General features: G+C 31.8%; 1 protein-coding gene across 1 annotated transcript in view; it reads right to left on the reverse strand.

Annotated features, from left to right (window-relative positions):
• Nucleotides 1-4,504: 4,504 nt before the first annotated feature.
• Nucleotides 4,505-24,008, reverse strand: part of nkain2 (sodium/potassium transporting ATPase interacting 2) — a 228,413-nt gene continuing 208,909 nt past the window's right edge. Inside the window, exons 6-7 of the mRNA XM_073816967.1 lie at nucleotides 17,922-18,003; nucleotides 4,505-9,289 (exon numbers count right to left, since the gene is read on the reverse strand). Of these exons, the coding sequence (XP_073673068.1) occupies nucleotides 9,280-9,289; nucleotides 17,922-18,003 (92 nt within the window). The 3' untranslated portion in view covers nucleotides 4,505-9,279. The remainder of the gene's footprint in view (nucleotides 9,290-17,921; nucleotides 18,004-24,008) is intronic.

Consider the following 24,008-nt stretch of genomic DNA (forward strand, 5'->3'; position numbering starts at 1 on the left):
GCATGCATCCTTGACATTAAAGCGACTGAAGAAAGAAAGACATGAACCTCTTGGATGAAATGCGGGTGAGTAAATTATCAGGAAATTTTTATTTTGGAAATGGAGTAATCCTTTAACATTTGGCAAGCTACAATGCTGCATCAGATCATTATTAAAAACAAGAGCACACTTCTTCAAGCTGCATAGCATTCAAGTCCGTAGCTCACAGGAATCATCACATTTATACTACCAACCAGTAGTATATTAGAATTATAATAACTATTATAATAATTAAAATAACACTAAACCGAAAAAAGGACTTATTTATTCATTTGAGCTGTAGGGGCGGAATTCGCGGGAAAATACCTCAGTCGTTCATGCTGTCACGTGACGCGTGAAGCAGCGAAGCTAAAAGCTTGTCACGACGAACGAGGTGACTGGATAAAAACTAGGATAACCATTAAAAACGGCAAACCAATATAACCAAATAACCGTTATTTACATGTCTATCCGCTTATAAGGTAGGCTATCCATGTACATATCGGGCAGAGGAGCAGAGCTGAAGCACAAATAAAAGACAGTTAAGGAAACAGTTTTATTTTTAACCGCTAGAGGGCCTAAACATAAAACATTATAGTGTAGCTTTAATAATCAAATTATAATTCGCCTTATTTTCGCTGTACAAGCTCAGCCACATTTTATGGGTCTGGCTTCCGGTCTCATCCACGTCCAGCTACTTTTATCTCTACAAAACAAACAGTTTTGTTGCTTGATATTTAAATTGGTGTGTCTTACCACAATATGTTATTGTATTATCGTAATTAATTCTACTACTGGTTTGTAGTACAAACAATTTTACTGTTTACTGCACGTTCGTAATGAACCGGAAGTCTCGCCCATATGCTTACTTTTGCACTGAAGAATAAGGTGAACAGTTTGTTCCTGAAAACTTCATAAATGTTGTACTGAGAAGCCAGCAATTAAATGATTAATTCCTGTGGTAAGTCATTACATTTTGTACAGTGTTCCCATTAATACTGCAGATAAAATATTATGCATCATAATAATGATTCAACTACTTATGGGGTTTGTGGCACAGAGCCCAGACTCAGGGTTTGATGGACAGGGCTGAAACGATAAGCTAATGGGAGGGAGTGCTTATGCCATCAAAAAGTGCGGAGAACAACTTCAGTGTCAGCAGCAGGGTTCTGTAGCAAAATCTGGTCTTTCATCCCTATATATCACCTCCTTCCACAGCACAAGCCCTCTGTGCTCCTTAAAACGCCCTACTGTCTTTGTACAGAATGGAACGTGGAGATAGGATGCTAGATTTATCCCTCTAGTTATTGAAGCAAAATTGATCTCTATTTTCACGCTGGGTTTTTCGCACATCATCAATGGCTCTAAACGTTGTGGGGCTTTACAGATTATGACGTGACCTCCATGTGCAGTTCAAAGCAAGGTGCACACATAGAGTAGATCTCAGTTTCAACTGATTTTTTCCCCCTTCTTAACTCTTACTTCTTTAGACCGGGTATCTGCTGAAGAGGGAACAAAGTGTTCCATGAGGCAACCTCCCCCTCTTTTCTGTTCCAAGAAAGGATTCACTGTCTTAACTAGATGCATTTATTCCGACATAAGCTTGCAGGCTCTTAATTACATTCAAAAGCAAATTTACTGTTTGTTTGATGTAGTTTAAGTTGATTTGAAAAAAAAAAAAAGAAAAAAATTTCTCACCTTCATTTAATTTGACTTCATAGTCTAAAATAAGACAAAAATGCTAAATGAATGTATGAATAAATATATAAATATTTTTAAAATGGGAAAAATATTACTAATATTTTATTTCTGATTTTTCTGATTTTAGATTTTTGAATTATTTAAGCTTATCTTAATGGACTAAAATAAAACTAATAAAAATGAACAAAATAGGCTATATAGACATTGGAAAAAATAAATAACGAATGAATAATAAATATTTAAAAATTGAAAAAAAAATTCTAATATTTCTTATTTTTATTATTATTATGAATAATAGATCTAGAAATAGTAGTATTAGTATTAATGATATTAAAATAAAATAAATTATTATTTATTATTATTTTCATTAGTTTTTTTTTAGCTTACCTTAATGGACTAAATTAATAAAACTAAAACAGATTAAAAAAAATAGAAAATATGTCAAACATATTGGGAAAAAAGAAATATAAATAAATAAATGCATATTTTAAAAATGGGAAAAACATTTCTAATATTTGTATTTATTTTTTTTTTTTTTAGCTTACCTTAATGGACTAAATTTAAAGCTTTAACTAAAACTAAAATAAAAAAAATAAAACTAGTTGAGATTTTTAATAGTTTTAAAATATTTATTTATTAATTTTTAGTCCATCAAATTAAATGATATGATAATGTATTTATTTATTTTTAATCTTATTTTAGTCCATCAAGTTAAATTAAATTTAAAATGAGAAAGAAAAAAAAAACGTAAAAAAAGAAATGTAAATAAATAAATAACAATTGGAAAAACATTTAGAACATTTCAGATTTTTTTTATTATTAATATTATTTTTAGCTTACCTTAATGAACTACATCACATCATAAAATTACAATCACATTTTCATTTCATTTCGCAACTTGAAAGACTAAAATAAGACTATAAATAAATAAATACATAAATAAAAAATTACTTAAATTAAAAAAAATAATTAAAGCTACATTTCTCATTTTCTCATTAGCTTTTTTATATAATTTAACTTGATAGACTAAAAATAAAATAAATAAAAAAGAAATTGGAAAAATATTTCTATTTTTTATTATTTTCTTTAGTTTACCTTAACGAAATCAAGTTAATCAAACTAAAATCGAAGCAAAAACGAATAAAATATAGATATATTGGAGAAAAAAAAGTATATATATATATATATATATATATATATATATATATATATATATACACACACACACACACACACAACAAAACAAAGCAACATTCCTCATTTTAATTTAACTTAACTTGATAGACTAAAATAAGACTTAAATAAATAAATAAATTATCATATATTTTATTTGATGGACTAAATAAATAAGCAAATTTATACAAAGAAGCATCTCTAATTATTATCATTATTATAACCTATTGAAATCATTGGCGTTTTTATTCTTCTTCCGTTTCTTCCACCATTGCGTCTAAGGCAGCCCACAGAACCGCTTGCGGAAAAGTTGTATAATTTGGCACACTGATAGAGGTCAATATGAAATGTCACCATAGCCAATTTGGAGTCTCTAACTCAACGAATAAACCATTCATTAACTGTTAATTATAAAATGTCCAAAAATGCTAACTGTAGATAGCATTAGCTGATTGTCCGCCATTTTGATTTATGTTGAAAACCTACTTTTTACCAAAATCGAGTCAGATCATCTTCAGACTGTGCTGACAAAAAGTTATGAATTTCAAGTTGATAGATGAAACCATTTTTGTACAGCGCCCCTACAAATTTTAGGCTTGCTGCCAAAATGATTCTGAGGCTTTATCTCTGCAAAGCTTTGACATAATGACACCAAACGTTGAGTGTGCCTTTGTCACCTCACACTAAACACACCAAATCGATTTGATAACAGCGCCACCTGTGGGTTAAATGTAATAAGCCATTAAATCATACCAGTAGGCATTCTACATAATTTTTTGACTAAAATCATCATAAAATGGCTTCCTTTTACTCATTGTTGCAGTTGGTCTGCTGTTCCTGCCATCCTTAGCTCCTCATTTTCCCTTTTGAGTGCTTGGCCCCGTAATTGCTGCTTGCAGCTATATTTATTATTATTATTATTATTATTATTATTATTATAAATATTATTATTATGATTATATTATTTTTAGTTTACCCTAATGAAATAAAATTAATAAAATACAGACATTGAAAAAAAAAGACTAAACCTAAATAAATAAATAAAATAACATTTCAGCTTGTTGATAAAGCTATCTAAGTTTCATTTAGTTTAACTTGATGGACTACAAACAAGCAGATAAATAAATACATTTCGAAAAAATATTTCAGCTACTTTCCATAGCAACATTTAAATTTAAATATTTTTTATGTTTACCTAAAAAATGTATAAAAAAATAAATAAATAAATAAGAGTGCTCAGGTAACTGCATGACTGATTAGGTGTGTGTGCATGTGATCTTTAATCATTTGCTTCCCACTGGGCAATTGCACAGCGCATGACTGTAAAACAAACAAACACCTTCAGCGTTTATGAAAGAACAAAAGGCAGTGTGCAGCTGGAACATGTGATGCTGAAGCATATCACTCCTGCTGTAAGGGCAAATTCAGGGCTTGCGCTGTATGATTGACAGCGGCTCCTTTTTAAGTGGAAGACAGTCATCAGTGACAATGTCAAAGCTACAGTCTGTTGCTAGGCACAGTCGCTATGTGCTGTATGAGATGTTACTATACTTAGAAATGACATAATAAAGCAAAGAAGTGAAGTAACAGAGCAGAGAAGCAAAATAAAGAGTCATTGACACAGTCTGGTTTTATTTACAGTCATTCTTTTAAAAGGAACAGAAATAGAAAAGGCCTATCTATTCAAAACTCAGCACTGAACCCAATAAAAACAACCTGGAAAGCCGCTTAAAGCATCTAGTATCATTTGTTTTCGAATATCATAATTGACCATTGAATTAACGAGAACGGTTCAGCTACTCTTACAAATATTAGCTATATTTGTGATTTCGTTTGGACCATGTTGTACACTTCACAAGAATTTAAACTAATTTCTAAATCCATTTTTTTTTATTTACAGTTTTGGTTAGAGCATTGTCATGGTGACATCACATACACTCCTGGCTAGAAGCATCATGCAGGATTTCCTGAACTTGAAAGGTATTCATTTTCATTCAGGCTTCTTTCAGCTCGTAATTACAGTATGATAGTCAAATTTGACATTTAACACTGTCAAGTCTTGTTTTAGATGTATTAATGCAGGGTAGATCTCACGTAAGCTTAGACTGGGCCTTGCGAGTATATTGAGAACGAGAACATGTTTTTTTGCTTTAACTTTGCCCTGTTTATTTACTGTAATATGAGAAGATTTAATCAAGCACCATGTTGAATCAGGATGTATTTACAAATGTCTTGAAAGCCAAGACTGATGGAAGTCTCGCTCATCTGGAATCTGCTCAAAAACTTCAAACCACAGCAATTACATAGGCAAATCTCTTGAAAACTAAGTCACATTTCATCCCAAAATCCAGTAAAATAAAATAAATTCTTTAAAAAATAATAATACAATATTAGGACCATGGTGTTCCGTTAAGATGTTCATAAATACTTAACACTTTTTTTTTTACCATTAAGGTCCTAAAAACAGGCCTTTTTTATTGTATTTATATATTGCCATTCAGGAGTTTTAATGTTTTTTAAAGAAGTCTTTTCTACTCATCAAGGCTCAAATTTTCTGATTAAAAATACAGAAAAAAATGTAATATTGTGAAATATTATTGCAATTTAAAATAGTGGTTTTCTATTTTAATAAACTATAAAATAGAATTTATTCCTGTGATGCAATGCTGAATTTTCTGCATCATTACTCCAGTCTCCAGTGTCACATGATCCTTTAGATCCTTTTTTGGAACCTGTGAAACTTTTTTCAGGATTCTTTCATAAATAAACAGTTTAAAAGTACAGCATTTATTTTAAATCAACAGTCTTTACTATTAATACTATATTCTATCAATTTAATCAAATAAAATAATTGAATGAAATACAATAATAAAAATATGAATTTCTATCTAAAAAAAAAAAAAAAAGGAAAAAAATTACTGAACCCAAACTTTTGAACAGTAGTGTAATTAAGAAAAGAGTTCTATCGTAAATAAATGCTGTCCTTTTTAACTTTTTATTAATCAAAGAATTCTGAAAAAAGTATTACAGGTTCCAAAAAAATATTAAGCAGCACAACTGTTTTCAACATTGATAATAAATCAGCATATTAGAATGATTTCTGAAGGATCGGCGTGACACTGAAGAGTGGAGTAAGAAAATTCAGCTTTGCATCACAGAAATAAATTTGAAAATATTTTAAATTGAAATAATATTTCACAATATTTTTTTCTGTATTTTTGATCAAATAAAAGCAGCCTTGATGAGCATAAGAAACAGAAAGCAGAAAAAAACATTAAAAATCTTACTGTTCCCAAACTTTTGAACAGCAGTGTTTATTTTTATGATCCTAAAAATAGGCCTTGGTTTATTTTATATATGTGACCCTGGACCACAAAACTTAAGTCCCTGGGGTATATTTGTAGCAATAGCCAAAAATACATAGTATGGGTCAAAATTATTGATTTTTCTTTTATGTCAAAAATCATAAGGAAATTAAGTAAAGATCATGTTACATTAATTTTTTTTTTTAATTCCTACTGTAAACCTATCAAAATGTAATTTTTGATTAGAAATATGCATTGTTAAGAACTTAATTTGGACAACTTTAAAGGTGATTTTCTCAATATTTTGATTTTTTTGCACCCTTAGATTCCAGATTTTCAAATAGATGTATCTCGGCCAAATATTGTCTTATCCTAACAAACTATACATCAATAGAAAGCTTATTTATTGAGCTTTCGTATGATGTATATATCTCAGTTTTGTAAAATTTAACCTTATGACTGGTTTTGTGGTCCAGGGTCACATATTATAAACCAAGGCCTATTTTTAGGACAATTGAGATTTTGAAGACATTTAAACTAATTAATAATTAATCATTTTTTTTACAAGGCAAAATATTTTGTAACATTATTTTTTCCTGCTGTTTATTTCTCTCTTTTTTTTTAATTAATATTCTTGATGGTCATTCTTAGTTGACTCTTATTACTGCAATATTCTACTTTAGATATTATTTGTGACCCTGGACCACAAAACCATCAAAACCAAGTGTCAATTTTTGAAACTGAGATTTAAACATCATCTGAAAGCTGAATAAATAAGCTTTCCATTGATGTATGGTTTGTTAGGATAGAACAACAAGAGATACAACTATGAAAATCTGGAATCTGAGGGTGTGAAAAAAAATCTAAATATTGAGAAAATTGTCCAAATGAATTACTAATCAAAAATTACATTTTGATATATTTACAGTGGGAAATTTACAAAATATCTCAATGGAACATTATCTTTACTTAATATCCTAATGATTCTTGGCATGAAAGAAAAAAAGAATAATTTTGACCCATGCAATGTATTTTTGACTATTGCTACAAATACACCCGTGCTTCTTAGGACTGGTTTTGTGGTCCAGGGTCACACTTTTTGCATTACAGTAATGAGATTGAATTTGTGCATCTAATAAATAATATAATTCAAGATAAATGATATAATAAGTAATCCCCCTTATTAAAAAAAGTCTTACTTTTCATAAAGCAAAATATACTTTTTCACATTTTTATGTTCTAGAAAGGTTCATACTCAATCAGTTTTCCTTTACTAGTGTCATCAGTCTTATTAATTGCATTACCCATACAAACATCTATCATTCCATATTGAGTCGGATGCAGAAAAGATTGCAGCAAGGGACTGCGGGGAATTATTTGCCAGTGAGGCCTGGAGAGTGGTGCGGCTAAAATATCTTTATTAATTATCACAGCCACTTAGCTTTGCCAGTGCAGTTCACAAGGGGTTTGATTAAACACTGCTCAGTCAGACCCTCGGTTTATGTACAGCCGTTCCGGGTGAGAGCAGATTGCCATTTATTGGAATGTTAACAGGATGTCATTTTAGGCACTTTCTCTCAGAAAATTCCACACCAAACCGCAGATAAATGTCAACTCCACACAGTTACTAGAGTCAGTTTAAGGGAAAAGATAATATACAGTGGAGAAATACATATTTCATCAGTTGAGGAAAGGGGAAAATGCCACGTTCAGTTGCGTTCGGCATGGTAGTTTGACCAAAATGAAGACATTTCACGCTTTCACGCATCCTCCAAGGGCTACAATGTGCGCGGTATTTGAAAGTGCAGCATTAAAAGAAACTCTTTGTTGATATTCATTCAGGAGGCAGGTTACAAAAGAAGCCATACAGCACAGCTAAATCAAGGGAAACACCTGAATCGTTTAAATCTTGAGAAATCATTTAGAGACTCGTTACTCTTGGGTTCCTGTTACTACACAAAACGAAGCGTTCTAACCCGATTAGACTCGTCCACACACCTCCTCGCACGTCACATCACTAGAAATACTGCAGCTCTATCCCTACCCCCCTCAATATGTACAGGAATATCGAAAAGAAAGGCCCACTTACACGGCATAATAAATTATTAGTCTACTAGAAAAGAGTGAACACTGGCACACGTTAAAAAAGGCTTAAAATAGAAAGAAGTTACAATTGGTTTTCTATCCGTTATCTTGTTAACAAGACTCAACACCGTCTTAAAAAACAACAATATTCACAAGTAACCTTTCGGAGCGACTGTTACCCCTTCCAAGGTCGGCCTACTGTATGTCTAGCTGAAAGATATTAAATACGCAACAGATTTTGACACCTCATGCAAACAAATACGGTTGATCCCATGGTGAAGTTGTACTGATAAAATCATAGTTTTTTTTTTTGTTTGGACTTTCGTTTAACTCCAAAAAATATGAATCTCTTAGCAGCTACTGATTTCTTTATTCGTTTAGTTTTTTTTTTCTGTAACTGTTCTTGGCACTTTCAAGACAAGTACATCCAGGAGAAAGAAGAAAAACTACTTGGGTTGAAATTAAACACCGACGGTCGTTCCAACGCTTGGAATAACCCTTTGTAAACACAACTGGAATAATGACTCTCCACTCCAGTCACCATTTGAAAGATTGTAGGACTAGATAACTAATATCATACTGACTAGTTAATGAACATTCTTTAAGTATGGACGGTTTCCGTGAAAGTCAGTGGGATGCGCTGACGCTATCTCCATTGCACGATTCCAAGTCTTCCTTATTGCAGATCTGTCCGCAGACATCAACTCAATCTGCTCCTCACTGATGAGAGTCTGCTGAGGGGCTTCGGCCACACGAGGGCTCTCTCGCGCCTGACGGCAGCGCTCTAGAGAAGGAGGAGGAGGAGGAGGAGGAGGAGGAGGAGGAGGAAGGGCTGGGCATAGACAAAGAAAATCCACTTGGAGTCTTTGAGGTTAAAGTGTCGGTTCTGTGTTCCTCCGACAGTCCGTAAGACACTATCATGTTAAGACATTTACTTAGAAAGACAAGTTCAAACATCAGTTCGTCGTTTTGATTGGCTGATAAGGCAGTTATCCTTTTACTTCGACCTGTGAGAGAAGAAAACAAGCATTATAGACTGATCTAGACAGTGGAAACAAATAATGAAACAGTGCGTGTTATAAAACACCAGTTTTGATGACTGATTGAATAGTTGATTAAGCACAGCTGGCTGAGACAAAGCATATTTTGGTATACAAAATATTGGAGCACTTAACATTAAAAATGTATGAATGTCATTCTATTAGGTAACAAAATATCAAGCCAAATGGCATTCCTATTAAGAAAAGACAGCACATGCAGAGGTGTCATGCAACCTTGTTTTTTGAGAGACACCAGTGGCAATTTCAATTAAAGAGTTTGTTTAGTGTGCAAACTTCATCATAATATGTGATTTGAAAAATTAATTTGATGTGATCAAGTGCTTTGAATGGCACGAGGTGCATTCAAGAAGGACCAGATTTAGACATAAATGATTTCTATAATGTACAGTTCAGGTCAAAAGTTCACATAGGCCTAGCAGAATCTGCAAAATTTGACCAAAATAGGAGGGATCCTACAAAATTCATGTTCACATACAGTAGGAGATGTTTACATATGGTCCCTTGTTTGTCCTGAACAGTTAAACTGCCTGCCGTTCTTCAGAAAAATCCAAATTCTTTGGTTTTTCTGAATTTTTGTGTATTTTAACCCTTTCCAACAATGACTGTATGATTTTAAGATCCATCTTTTTACGCTGACGGACTTATATGTAACTATTACAGAAGGCTCAAAGGCTCACTCGTGTTTCAGAAGGAAACACGATCTATCAAGAGCTGGATTAAGCAAAATTTTACTTTTGTCTTCGAGAAAAATATGCAAGTATCTTCTGTCGCTTCTGAAGGGCAGTACTAAATGAAAAAAATATGATATGAAAAATGTATGAATTTTTTTTTTTTACAAATCTTCATTCTGTTTAAAAGTTTACACCCCTGGTAATAGTTGCACATGAGTCCCTCAGTTGTCCTTAGTGTAAAAAGATGGATCTCAAAATCATACAGTCGTTGTTGGAAAGGGTTCAAATACACAAATATGCTGAAAAAACAAGACAGGAGGCAGTTTAACTATTCAGGACAAACAAATGACTCATGAACAGCTATCACTAAACAAAAAAATAAAATAAAAACACAGCTGTGGATCATTCAGGTAACAACACAGTATTAAAAATCAAGTGTATGTAAACGTTTGATAAAGTTGAACTTTTATAAATTCAACTATTATTTTCTCTTGTGGACTAAATGTAAACATCTTTTATGTGAAATATCTTATTCAAGTCGGTACTAAATAAAAAAACAACATGATCTTTCTTATTTTGGTTTAATTATTCACCCAGAAATGAAAGGTCACTGGATATTTATCCTCAGCTCATTCAAGATATATACGAGTTTGTTCCTTATTCGGAACAGATTTGAAGAAATTTAGCATAACATCACTTGCTCACCAATGGATCCTCTGTAGTGAATGGGTGCTCTCAAAATGAGAGTCCAAACTGCTGATAAAAGCACCACAATAATCCACAATTCATCCACGTGACTCCAGTCCATTAATTTACGTCTTGTAAAATGAAAAACTGTGCTTGTAAAAAACTAATTTATTATTAAGACATTTTTAACTTCAAACTGTTGCTTTTGGCTATAATGTGTGTCCTCTGTCCATAATGATATTCATCCCCTGTTGTGCTCTTAAATCAAAATGAACATATTTCTTAAGAACTATTATGGACTTGATCGTTTTTACTTGTACAGTTCTTGATCTGTGCATATTTCAGTTAAAGACGCCTTTATGAGCAAATTGATAAATAAATAAATTGTTTAAAGTTAAAAACGTCTCAATTATGGATTTGTTTCTTACAAACAATTAATGGACTGGAGCTGCGTGGATTACTTTAGGATCATTGGGATGTTTTTATCAGCTGTTTGGACTCTCATACAGACATGGCACCTATTCACTGCAATGGATACATTGGTGAGCAAGTGATGTAGTGCTACATTTCTTCAAATCTGTTCTGATGCAGAAACAAACTCATCAGCATCTTGGATGACCTGAGGGTGAATACATTTTCATTTTTGTGCAATCTATTCCTTTAAGTAATCAAACACTTTCATTTCACTAAATAAAAACTTTTCTCCAATTATAAAACACTAGATAATTAAGACTACTTAATTCTGAGAAAAGCTCAAGCATAATTTGATAATTTGCGTCTAATGCAATGAAAATCATAGTTTAAGTCTAAATACTTTTTAGGCTGCTGTAGGCCTGTGTGTGGGTTATGTTAAAGGGCTTCTGAGTGAGATCTATTCATTTCATTTGAGTTTTCTCATATCGTCTTGCCCTTCTAACTAATTATTAGCCGTGACCTTTTCCACTTTTCATTATTCTATTTTTCTCCACACTGAATCTCAAAACAACACGCACACGCATGCTTTCACAGAAGCACGCGAAGAAAAACCTCCTCCCTGAAATATCGAAATATGCCATCTGCTTATGGATGGACCTGCCATTCAAAGCACTCCAATGCATTATGGAAAAGTGAGAGTCTGACATTTACAAAGGCAAGAGACTCGTGACGTGACAGAATGATTTAGTCAGCCGGCCATGTAATAAATACAAAACGTTGGCTGACAGTGAATATTCAGTGCATCTTCAACAAGACGCTTTCTCGGAATAAGACCAGGGGAGCAGCCGTGGGTACAGACGGGGTGCGGCTCTTTAAGAGAATAATTAATTTCCTCTGTAGTCTTTCTCTGGATTCGGTGTAATCCTCATTAATCCCAATTTTACAGCATCTGTTCCCACAAGACGAGGATGGAGTTGCATAAAGCATTGTTACTTGTTACTGATCTAAAAGCCCATGTAATTGCACCTTTCTGCTGTGTGCATTGTGGCAGAGAATAGAAATAGCTTTTAACATTGATGATAATAATAAAACATTGTTTCCTGTCCTGAGCAGCAAATTAGCATATTAGAATGATTTCTGATGGATCATGTGACACTGAAGACTGGAGGAATAAAAATTTAATTTTAGATACATTAAAGGATAAGTCCACTTCCAGAACAAAAAAATACAGGTAATTTACTCACCCCCTTGTCATCCAAGATGTTCATGTCTTTCTTTCTTCAGTCGATAAGAAATTATGTTTCTTGAGGAAAACATTTCAGGATTTCTCTCCATATAATGGATTTCAATGGTGCCCTGAAAGTTTGAACTTCGAAAATGCAGTTTAAATGCAGCTTCAAATGGCTCTAAATGATCCCAGCCAACCAAGAAGGGTCTTATCTAGCAAAGCGATCTGTCGTTTTCGAAACAAACTGACAATTTATATACTTTTTAACCTCAAATGCTCATCTTGTCTAAGTCTGCATGAACTGTTTTTTTTTCTAGTTCAGTATAGTTAGGGTTTGTCTCGTTTTCTTCTCCAACGTCAAAATCGCCCTATATCGCTGTTTTACCTTTTTTTTTTGTAAAGGGTATTTGATTTACTTTGCATGTTCACATTGAAAACACTGGGTCGGTACTTCTGCTGCGGTTTAGAATGATTTTGAATTTGGGGAAGAAAATGAGATGGGAGTATTGTCGACATACCCTAACTGTAATGGCCAAAAATAAAACAGTTCACGTAGACTTAGACAAGATAAGTGTTTGAGGTTAAAAAGTATATAAATTGTAAATTTGTTTCGAAAATGACAGATTGTTTTGCTAGATTATAGCTTCCTCGGCTGGGATAATTTAGAGCCATTTGAAGCTGCATTTAAACTGCAATTCAAACTTGGGGTCACCATTGACATCCATTATAAAGTTTTTTTCCTCAAGAAACATAATTTCTTATCGACTGAAGATAGAAAGTCACAAACATCTTGGATGACAAGGGGGTGAGTAATTTATCTGTAAAATTTTGTTCTGAAGTGGACTTCTCTTTTAAAACAACATTAAAAACAAAATTGTTACAGACCCTAAACTTAATAGTTGCTATTTTTCTGCATTATTTCCTATCTTGGTGGGAATTCTCTATAGACTATTTGTTTGTATTACTGGTGAATCAACACAGTCCCTTGCTATTTGTATCCATATGGGGTATCCTTTCTGATCCCATTTCACTGGCAGGATTCCAGTCAGTTTTTCCCTGTGTCAGGACTGGGTGCTGGGCAGCTCAGCTGTGTCCCTCATTCCCTGGAGGATGGCGGGGAATGTTCCGGCTGATATTTTTTTGCCGTTGGTATCACTTGTGTGCCAGGACTGGTGACAGGCACATTTGGACCCCCGCCATATGTTTTCACATCAGTAGGGCTGATCTCACCCACTGGCCAAAAATGACTTTGGGTACAGCTGAAGTAGTTTATTTTTATACTGTACATATATGTATGTATAGTTGTGCTCAAAATTATTTTATCCTTGGTAAATATGATCAAAGAAGGTGAAAAGTGTTTATCCATTTGATCTTTCATTCAAAAATGTCATATTCATTTGCTAGACACTACTGGAACTTCAAACAGGAATGGGTTCTATGGTCAGATGAAACTAAAAAAAAATAGCTTTTTACCAGCAAACACTCATGATGGGTTTGCTGCACACAAGGATAACAAAAGTACCCCATGTGTACACTGAAATATACTGTGTTTGTATCTTTAATGTTGTGGGACTATTTTTCTGCCAGAGATCCTGGATATCTTGTTCAGATAGATGGCATCAGATTCTAACAAATACCAACAGATAAAAAATTAAAACTGACTGTCCCTGCTAGAAATCTTATAATAGGCCCTGGTTGGATTCTCCAACAGGACAATAATCCACAAACAAACATCAAAATCAAAACAAAAATGGGTCACTGAGAACAAAACCAAGCTTCTATATACTGTATATGTGTGTGTATACATTTTTTTCTTTTTTAGTAAAGTGTGTTGAAATAAAATAATTCAGAATTATTTATAAAAATGTAGATTTTAAAACAAATAATAAAGTACACCCATTATTCACTTGTATATAAGTCATATTACAGAAGTTAAAATATTTTTTTAGTATCACTAAGAGATACTACTATAATTTAAAAATATATATTTTAAATGTTTTTATTTTTCAAATAAGTGTAATATTTCTTATAAATTTGAGAAATGTTTAAAATTTTCTGTATTTTATTTCAGTAAGGCATTTTTAGTAACACTGAGATACTATTTTATATCTATATTTTATATATATATGGAATGTTTTTATTTTTGTATTTTCCAGTGTCATTTTAATTTGCAATTGTTAGTAATTTTGTTATTTCAATTTTTTGTTATTTTAGTACATCAAGTTAAACTAAATGAAAAGGAAAAAATGTTTCTTTGGCAGATAGCTAAAATAAAATAAGTTAAAAAAAAATGTATACTTTTTTATAAATTTGTTTTATAATATTTTACATCAGACATTTTTGGTATCACTGAGATACTATTACAAATTTAAATATTTTAATAGTTTTTATTATTGTATTTTCCAGTGTCATTTTAAGGTGTCAAATTTGATTAATTTTGTTTTGTTTTAGTTACTGTTTTTTAAAAATTCTTCTATTAGTACATCAAGTTAAGCTAAATGAAAAGGTCAAATGTTTTTTTTGTTAGACAGCTGAAATCAAATAAGTTTTATATATATTTTTATATTTTTTTATACTTTAAAAAAGTTTCTTTTAAAAACATTTTATTTCAGTTATTGTTCGTTTTATTTCAAATTACCTTTTTTATTGTTTTAGTTTTAAAAACTGTAATGACCCAGGTTAAAGGTGAAGTAATAAAGTGAAGTACGTCATATTACAGAAGTAAAAAAAAAAAAAATCACTGAGATTCTATTATAATTATTCTTTTTTTAAATATATTTGGAATGTTTTTATTTTTGTATTTTCTAGTGTTATTTTAATTAGTAACTCTGTTGTGTCTTTTGTATTAGTCATTTTTTTTTATAGTTTTTATTTATTATTTGTAGTTATTTTAGTACATCAAGTTTAAATAAATGCAATGATTTTTTATTAATTGTTTTAGTTTTAGTTTTAATATCTGTAATAACCCTGGTTAAAGATTATTTCATCTCAAATCCCAAAAATGCCCTTTTCTATTGGTTGGACAAACAAATAGTCACGCCCTAATCTCCTATCATTGGTTGTGCCAGTGTTGCTATGCAGACTGGTTTAATGCTTTGATACCACCTGTATTTATACTTTTGGGTAAATCAACCTATGAATGGCTTACTTATAGCTGTCTATCCACATTAAGGGTGATCACTGTCTTCAAGAGTCATTTTTTTGTGAATGGGCAGCAGACTAGAATATCAGATGCAAAGTTTTATTGCACATTACTGATTTTCAGTGACTCCTTCAACCCCGCCTCGATTGCAGTTTAGTCTTCCATCAAAGTCTCCATATAGATCATGAGCCTAAGCTATGATAGCATTGCTGTCTCACCTCCTGGCATAATGGAGTGCATTGTGGACATAAAGGCTGACTCTATAGAACACAATCACCAATAGATCAGTGTCCATAAGCCAAATCCTCTTAAATCTCCCAGCGATCACCCAGTCCCACCTCTGAGCATTCAACTACTTCCTCATAAACATTTAAGCTGCCAACAGAGACTAAGCAAACAGATCACCTCCCCTAATATTGACCTAAGCTATTATCCCAGCCAGACTGACAATGATATTATTTCTTGGAGGTGTTCCGCTAGAGATACTCCTCAGGGTTTTGTTTTGCTCCAGGTCTGTCACGGACCAGCTCTCATAAAACTACTCGGCAGTATGTCCACTATGTCCAACAGAGAGTGTTGTGATACAAACTGACTTACGAGAGCACAAGAGACTTGAGACTGCGGCTGCAGCGCAAAATATATACGGAAAATAGCTGATAATGAATTTATCAACTGGTTGTGTCACTATTACATAACTGGATTTTGCTATTATTTTCTAATATGTACATTTTTCAATAACATGAAATACACTTTTGATTTTTTTGGACACATACTAAGTAAATAAATAAAAAATACATAGATATTCTAAAAATGATATAAATGTATACATATTCAGATAATTATATCTTATTAATTTAATTCATAACATATAACTCACTTCAAAATCTCATTGAGTTTTGCAATTATTGTCTAATGTGTACATTTTTGGAAATTAGATAAATGATTTTTGTTCAATTATACAAGCAATAAAATTAGTAAATAAATAAAACAATAAGTGCTTACATATTAATATAAATAATGATATAGATGTATACGTATTCAGATGATACGTTATGAATTTAACATGAATAAATTTAACAATTAAACAACACAGTTAAAAATAAAATATACAATATTAAATTTAACTGATACATAATTATTATTATTCCTATTGAAATATAAAATATTGTAATAATTACACAGAAATGTTCTGATCTTAATTTTCAAATTATATAAATACAATAAATGTATAAATTCAGTCATCATAGTAATAATAAAATAATAAAATAATTTATCATTACAATTATAAATAAATATATAAATATTCTGCTAATAGTTATACATTTAAAGTCAGAATTTCATTAATAACTGTAAATAAAAAATTAGTACATTAGTCTGACAAATAAATAAATACACTGATAAATTTATATCATACAGTTAAATAAAATAAACACTATTAAATGTAACTGATACATAATTATTATTATTCCTACTGATAAATAAATAAATATTCAAACAATTACATATGAATATTCTGATCTTGATTTTTAAATATAAATAAATGAATTATTTTATATGAATAAATTACTAATGTATTTATAGTTTCATTAATACATTTAAATTCATTAATAAATGTAAAAAATATATAAAATTTTATAAATGTATCTTACACAGACAAATAACAATTACGATTATAAATAAATATATAAATATTTTGATAATTGGTATAAATGTAAAGTCAATTTCATCTATAAATGTAATGTTAATACATTTATCTGACAAATAAAAAAAACTGTTAAATTTATATAATTTATATTTATATTTTATTTGCAAATGTAAAAAACAATAATGGTTAATAAATTTATCTTACACAGATAAATAATAATAATTATTATTATACTATAAGTACATAAATATTATTATATTTTACATTTGAAGTCATAATTTCATTAATGTAAATAAAAAATGAAAGTTAATATATTTATCTGACAAATATAATATATCAAAATAAATGCTGTTAAATTCATAAATATACAGTTAAAACAGCTAAAACATGTTTTATGTTCACTGATACATTATTATTACTATTGATAAATAAATATTCAAATAATTATATATAAATATTCTAATATTGATTTTCTAATTATATAAATAAATTTATAAATTTCATTAATAAATGTAAATAAAAATGAAAGTTAATACATTTATCTGATAGATAGATAGATAAATAAATAAATAAATAAATTAATTAATTACCAAACAAACATGTTCGATGCAGCTTACTAGGCTGAACATAATTTGCCTTGCCAAGTTTTTTAATTAATTTGCAACGGTAGAGAAATGAAGAAAAAACTGCAGACATAAAATAGGATGCACCATGAAAATGTACCAATATATATTATAATACTCTATAAGACAATGTTGTGTAATACAAACATTCATGTTTGTGATACTTACATGTACATTGGTTGTAGTTGCAAATGTGACGTCTTCTGTGGCCCTTGGTAACCGTACGAATCAAACCCTCCTATAAAGTCAACTAAAGAAACAAGAAAAAGACAGAAACAGAAAGATGGGAAACAGAAAAAAAGAGATTAATAATTGTACTGAATGTCAATTTTTCAAATAAGCAGTTTTTCATTATGTATCCCATGTGTGTGTCTGTGTGATAATCATGAGTAGTGGATGATCAGCAGCAGGACCCTCTATTAGACTGATATCTATGGAGGCCGGTTTGTGGCACACCGCCCGTTGGATTATAAAATAGGCTAACATAAAGCAAACTGACAGGATTAGCCCTGGACTCCTCTGCGAGGGCCCACCAGCTGTTTCAGGTCCTGGAAGCCCTGAGTATCTGGGCTTTTCACAAAGACGCAAAGGTAATAAAGTGTGCGATAAAGATCCAGGCTTTGGCAATCAGAGGCTATTTCCTAGACCAACGAACACAGGAGATAAGCTGTGGAATTAGCAGAGAGCTTCTCTCGTGCATCCCAAACAGAAGGAGAAGAGAAGACTGCAACCATTATCATTCTGATGATAGATTTTAGGGGGCATATACCTACAAATCCCCTAATCTATGTTGGTCTTATTGTGGAGTTAGACCTTTGTTCTGATCAGAGTAACTGAGGACCCACAGGGGTCAGTCTGAAAGCTTGCGCCAGCAGTTTAAAACAGAGTTGCTTACGTTTAGCAGGACACTGAATTCCCCTCTCAAAACATACATGTAATTAATTAAAGGAATAGTCAACCCCCCAAAAATGAATTACTTACTCTCATACTGTTCCAAAAACAAATTAAGACATTCTTGATTAAATTCGAGAGCTTTTTGAACCTGCATAGACAGCAATGCAACTGACATGTTCAAGGCCAAGAAAGGTAGTAAGGACCTTGTTAAAATTGTCCATATGACTTCAGTGGTTCAACCGCAATGTTATGAACTTACAAGAATACTTTTTGTGTCCAAAGAAAACAAAAACAATGACTTTATTAAATAATTTCTTCTTTTCCTTGTTAGTCTTTGACGGGCATTCACAAGAGTACCACAATGCATGCATCAGCATGCATCAGCATAGTTATTTTAGTTTTCTTTATGCACAAAAAGTATTCTTGTAGCTTCGTAAAATAGCGGTTGAACCACTGATGTACCTTTCTGGGCCTTAAACGCGTTGCTGTCTATGCAGGGTCAGGAAGCTCTCGAATTTCATCAAAAATATCTTAATTTGTGTTCCAAAGATGAATAAATGTCTCATGGGTTGGAAACGACACAAGGGTAAGTAATTATTGACAGAAATTTCATTTTTGGGTGAACTATCCCTTTAAGAATTTATTGGTTCCAGTCTTTAAATTGATTGACAGTCCTAAAAATATTTTAACAATTCAATAACATAAAAATCATCAACTCATTTGTTACATGGATTCTTGACTGTTTTTGAGTGAAAAGTTCAGATTGGCCTTAAATAGGCCTTTTGAACCATCATATTGCTTAAAATATAGCTAATTATTTGCTTTAACTCTTCGCTCATAATTCATCATTGTTAATAAGTTTGTCTCTTAAAAACTTCTGAGGACTAAAACCTACTTTTTAACTGAAAAAAGTAATATAGACTACACATAATTTGGGGTCGGTAAGATTGTTATGAAATAAAATTTTCATGCTCATCAATGTGACGGCGTTTCAGTGCTATGTTAAAAAATAAAAAAATCTAAAAGTCATAATATTTTGACAATAAAGTCGAAACATTTCGAGAATAAAGTCAAAATTACGAGAATAAAGTCTAAATGTTTTGAAAATACAGATGAAATTACAGGAATAAAGTTGAAATATTTAGAGAATAGTTGAAATTTCGAGAATAAAGTAAAAATGTTTCGAGAACAAAGTCGAAATTATGACAATAAGGTTGAAAAGTTTCAAAAATAAAGTCAAAATGTTTCAAGAATAAAGTTAAAATTACGAAAATAAAATCGAAATTACGAGAATAAAGTGATATTTTGAGAGTAAAGTTGAAATATTAAGAGAATAGTCTAAATTATGAGAATAAAGTCGAAATGTTTTGAGAATAAAGTCAAAGTTTTTTGAATAGAGTCTAAATATTTCAAAGTCAAATTTCGAGAATAAAGTCAAAATGTTTTGAGAATAAAGTCAAAATTTTGAGAATAAAGTCTAAATGTTTCAAAGTCGAATTACGATAATAAAGTCATAATGTTTTGAAAATAAAGTCAGTATGTTTCGAGAAACACTTCGACTTTATTCTTGAAACATTTCGACTTTATTCTCAAAATTTCGACTATTCTCAAAACATTTTGACTTTATTCTTGAAACATTTCGACTTCATTCTCAAAACATTTTGACTTTATTCTCAAAACATTTTGACTTAATGTTTATAATTTTGACTTTATTCTCAAAATATTTCGAGTTTCGACTACTCTTTGAATTTTAACTTTATTGTCAAAATATTTTGACTTTATTATCATAGTTTCAACTTTATTGTCAAAATATTTTGACTTTACTCTCTGAATTTTGACTTTATTCTCAAAATATTTTGACTTTATTCTCATAAGTTCAACTTTATTCTCGAAATGTTATGACTTTAATCTTGTAAAAATACAGTAAAATTGTGAAATATAATTACAACTTACAATGATTTAAAATGTAATTTATCCCTGTGATGGCAAAGCTGCATTTTCAGCATCATTACTCCAGTCTCCAGTGTAACAAGATCCTTCAGAAATATGCTGATTAGTTGTTCAATTTGTTCTTGTTAGCATTGCTGAAAGCAGTTGTTCTTTGATGAATAAAAGGTTAAAAAGAACAGAATTTGAAATAAATCTTCTGTAACATTATGATTTTACTTTCCTATTTGATCGAATTGAATGCATCCTTGCTGAATAAAGTATTACATTTGAAATCGTACTGACCCCAAACTTTCAAGCATGTAGAAAACAACATTTAAAATAGAAAACACTGATCATTTCGAAAAAAGAAAATTAAGTTATGCCACACTTCAGAACATTCCCATATTAATGTCCTTTACATAAATATGTCTGCAGGGGGTAAATGTTAAAACAGACTGCCTGAGGGCAGATATGTGCTCTTAACAGCTCTGAAAACATTTCCCATTTGCAGTTGTTTCATAGCAGAAATCCTTCCTGGCTAGTCTATCCAACATAATGGGAAATGCAGGGATCACTGATCCAGTAATGAAGTAAAGAAAATACAACAAAAAACATACAAGTACCATCGACTGTGGGCAAGTGGACAGATTAAAAAGGGTCTATGGGCCGCCTTGAGCTACAGCATTAGCATTCAGACCTATACAACAACCAGTCTCGACCTCAACAAAATGACTCAGATAGCTATTTATTCTGTTTTAAGCGACATCCCAGAAAGAAGCCATTTTGATGGCACCGGCGCTGCAGGGAATTAGGCTGAGATAGACGTTTTCTCCTCACAGCGTCCATATAGCAAAGCTTTATGAGTTTTATTGTTTCGTCTTCACCCTTCCAAAAGCTCTTCCTCCGACAAAGGCATTTGTAAACCGCATGCGGCGCGCAAAGACTATCAGCATGAGTTCCCACCTCCCTGCAACCACAAAGCCTGATTGCATATCCCCAAAGGAAAGCCTTAACCTAATTTCCTTGTTATAGATGCAAAAAGTGTTTCCCCGCAACTTGCGCGCGCCGACACTTCCTAATTCTCTCTCTCTCGCTTTTTCGTGCTCTCAGAGGCAGAATCATTTAAATACTGTCCATTCTTTAAATGGACCCTGGGACGTTACCAGCGATAGTAGCTGTAATTACGTGCGGACCGTGTTGATTGGTTTGAGCTGTTCATTACCTTTGCGGAGGTGCTTCATGTACTATATTAATTAAAGCCGTAATGGCCAATATGGCTTCCCGATTAGTGTTTCTACATGCCTCAGGGATCAAGCCATCAATATTGTTCGCCTGCTTGGAGGATTCAGAGTAACAGCGATTATATTTCTCAGTGGAATGTTCCTGTGCCCACCTTTGGAACATCAACACCGCTGATAATCTCTCAACGGATTTTAACATCACCGCGCAAGCCGTGTGGCGTTCATCACAAGAGCTCTGGCAGTCACTCAAGCTCAGTCTACCCGTAGACTGATTGGGAGAGACTTTTGAGAGGGATTTCCAATTACACAAATGTTCCCGAATCTCTCCTGATCACTGATTGAGACAATCAGAAAACCCATTCGACACTGGGAGCTCTGCTGAATGATGTTTGAGGAAGTTAACCACTGCAGAAGTTTTTTTGCGGTGCAAAGCTTAGCTCATTTGACTAATCTAATGGCTATAAAATAGGTTTTGTGAGAGGATGAAATTATTTAGTTTTTGCACACATCCCTTAATTGGAGAGTTTTATTTATAAGGCACTCTGAAAAAGGCTAGCGAGTAACAATCCGTACATTTCAAGGGATTCCGATTTAAGATGCTTTTCTCCGCCATAGGAAATATATTCAATTAGCGAGAGAGAGATACAGTTGAATTTATAAAAAATATTTTAAAAGTTTACATTCACTTGATTCTTAATACTGTGTTTTTCCCTTGTTTGTCCTGAACAGTTAAACTGCCTGCTGTTCTTCAGAAAAATCCTTTAGGTCCCACAAATTCTTTGGTTTTTCAGCATTTTTGTGTATTTGAACCCTTTCCAACAATGACTGTATGATTTTGAGATCCATCTATTCACACTGAGGACAACTGAGGGATGTAACTATTTCAGAAGGTTCAGACATTGATAGAAAGCTTTTTTAATTTAAAGATCAGGGTAAATTTAACTTATTTTGTTTTCTGAGAAACATGTAAGTATCTTTTGTAACTACTGAAGGGCAGTACTCAATTAAAAAATATATAGTATTTAGGCAAAATAAGAAAAATGTTCACGTCTTCATTCTGTTCAAAGGTTTTCACCCCCAGTTCTTAATACATTGTTTTTCCTTCTGAAGCATCAGTGAGTGTTTGAACCTTCTGTAATAGTCCCTCAGCTGTCCTCAGTGTGAAAAGATGGATTTCAAAATCATACAGTCATTGTTGGAAGGGTTCAAATATACAAAAATGCTGAAAAACCAAAGAATTTGTGGGACCCGAAGGTTTTTTTTTGAAGAACAGCGGGCAGTTTAACTGTTCAGGACAAACTAGAGAGTCATGAACAACTATCACTTAAAAAAAAACACAGCAGTGGTTCATTCAGATGAGAACACGGTATTAAGAATCAAGCGTATGTAAACTTTTGAACAGGGTCATTTTTATAAATTCAACTAATATTTTCTCTTGTGCACTATGTAAATGTCTTTTCTTAAATATCTTTTTCAGGTCAATACTAAATAAAAAATAACATGTATTTTGTATGATCTTTCTTATTTTGGTAAAACATTTTACAGATTCTGCAAAGTGTATGTAAACTTTTGGCCTCAATTGTATACATTACGTATATTTTAACAATTAATGTTGCATTTAAAAAAAAACATTTATAATGTTAGAAATTATTTCTATTTAAAATAGATGCTGTTTTTTTGAACTAGCTTTGTACAAATTTTTTTTTAAATTATAATAAGAAATGTCACTTAAGCACTAAATATTAGAATGACTTCTGAAGGATCTGTACTGGTAAATGTACTGGTCATTTTCTGCCAGGACATTATCCATCAATTTTAAGCACACTTCCATTAACTCTTTAAAAAAAAAAAAAAAAATATATATATATATATATATATATATATATATATATATATATATATATATACATACAAATATATATATACATACATATTTATAAGGATCACACCCTAGCTTGGACCAGCGTCTCACACACTGATATTCTGCATTAATAGACCATCACGCTACACTGGATGTATTCTGCCACAGGGCTCCCTCTTCGTGATCTTAACGTGTAGTGAAGGCACTCAGTTTAATGAGAGACTGGCCCTCCAAATACGGCCATACCTAATTACATTTAGAGTGAAGTTTAATGATTCTGATTACTCTGATTATGAACTGATAAAATGCAATGAAAATACAGGACAAAGA

Source organism: Garra rufa, chromosome 13 (assembly GCF_049309525.1).
Source record: "Garra rufa chromosome 13, GarRuf1.0, whole genome shotgun sequence".
Lineage (NCBI taxonomy): Eukaryota > Metazoa > Chordata > Actinopteri > Cypriniformes > Cyprinidae > Garra > Garra rufa.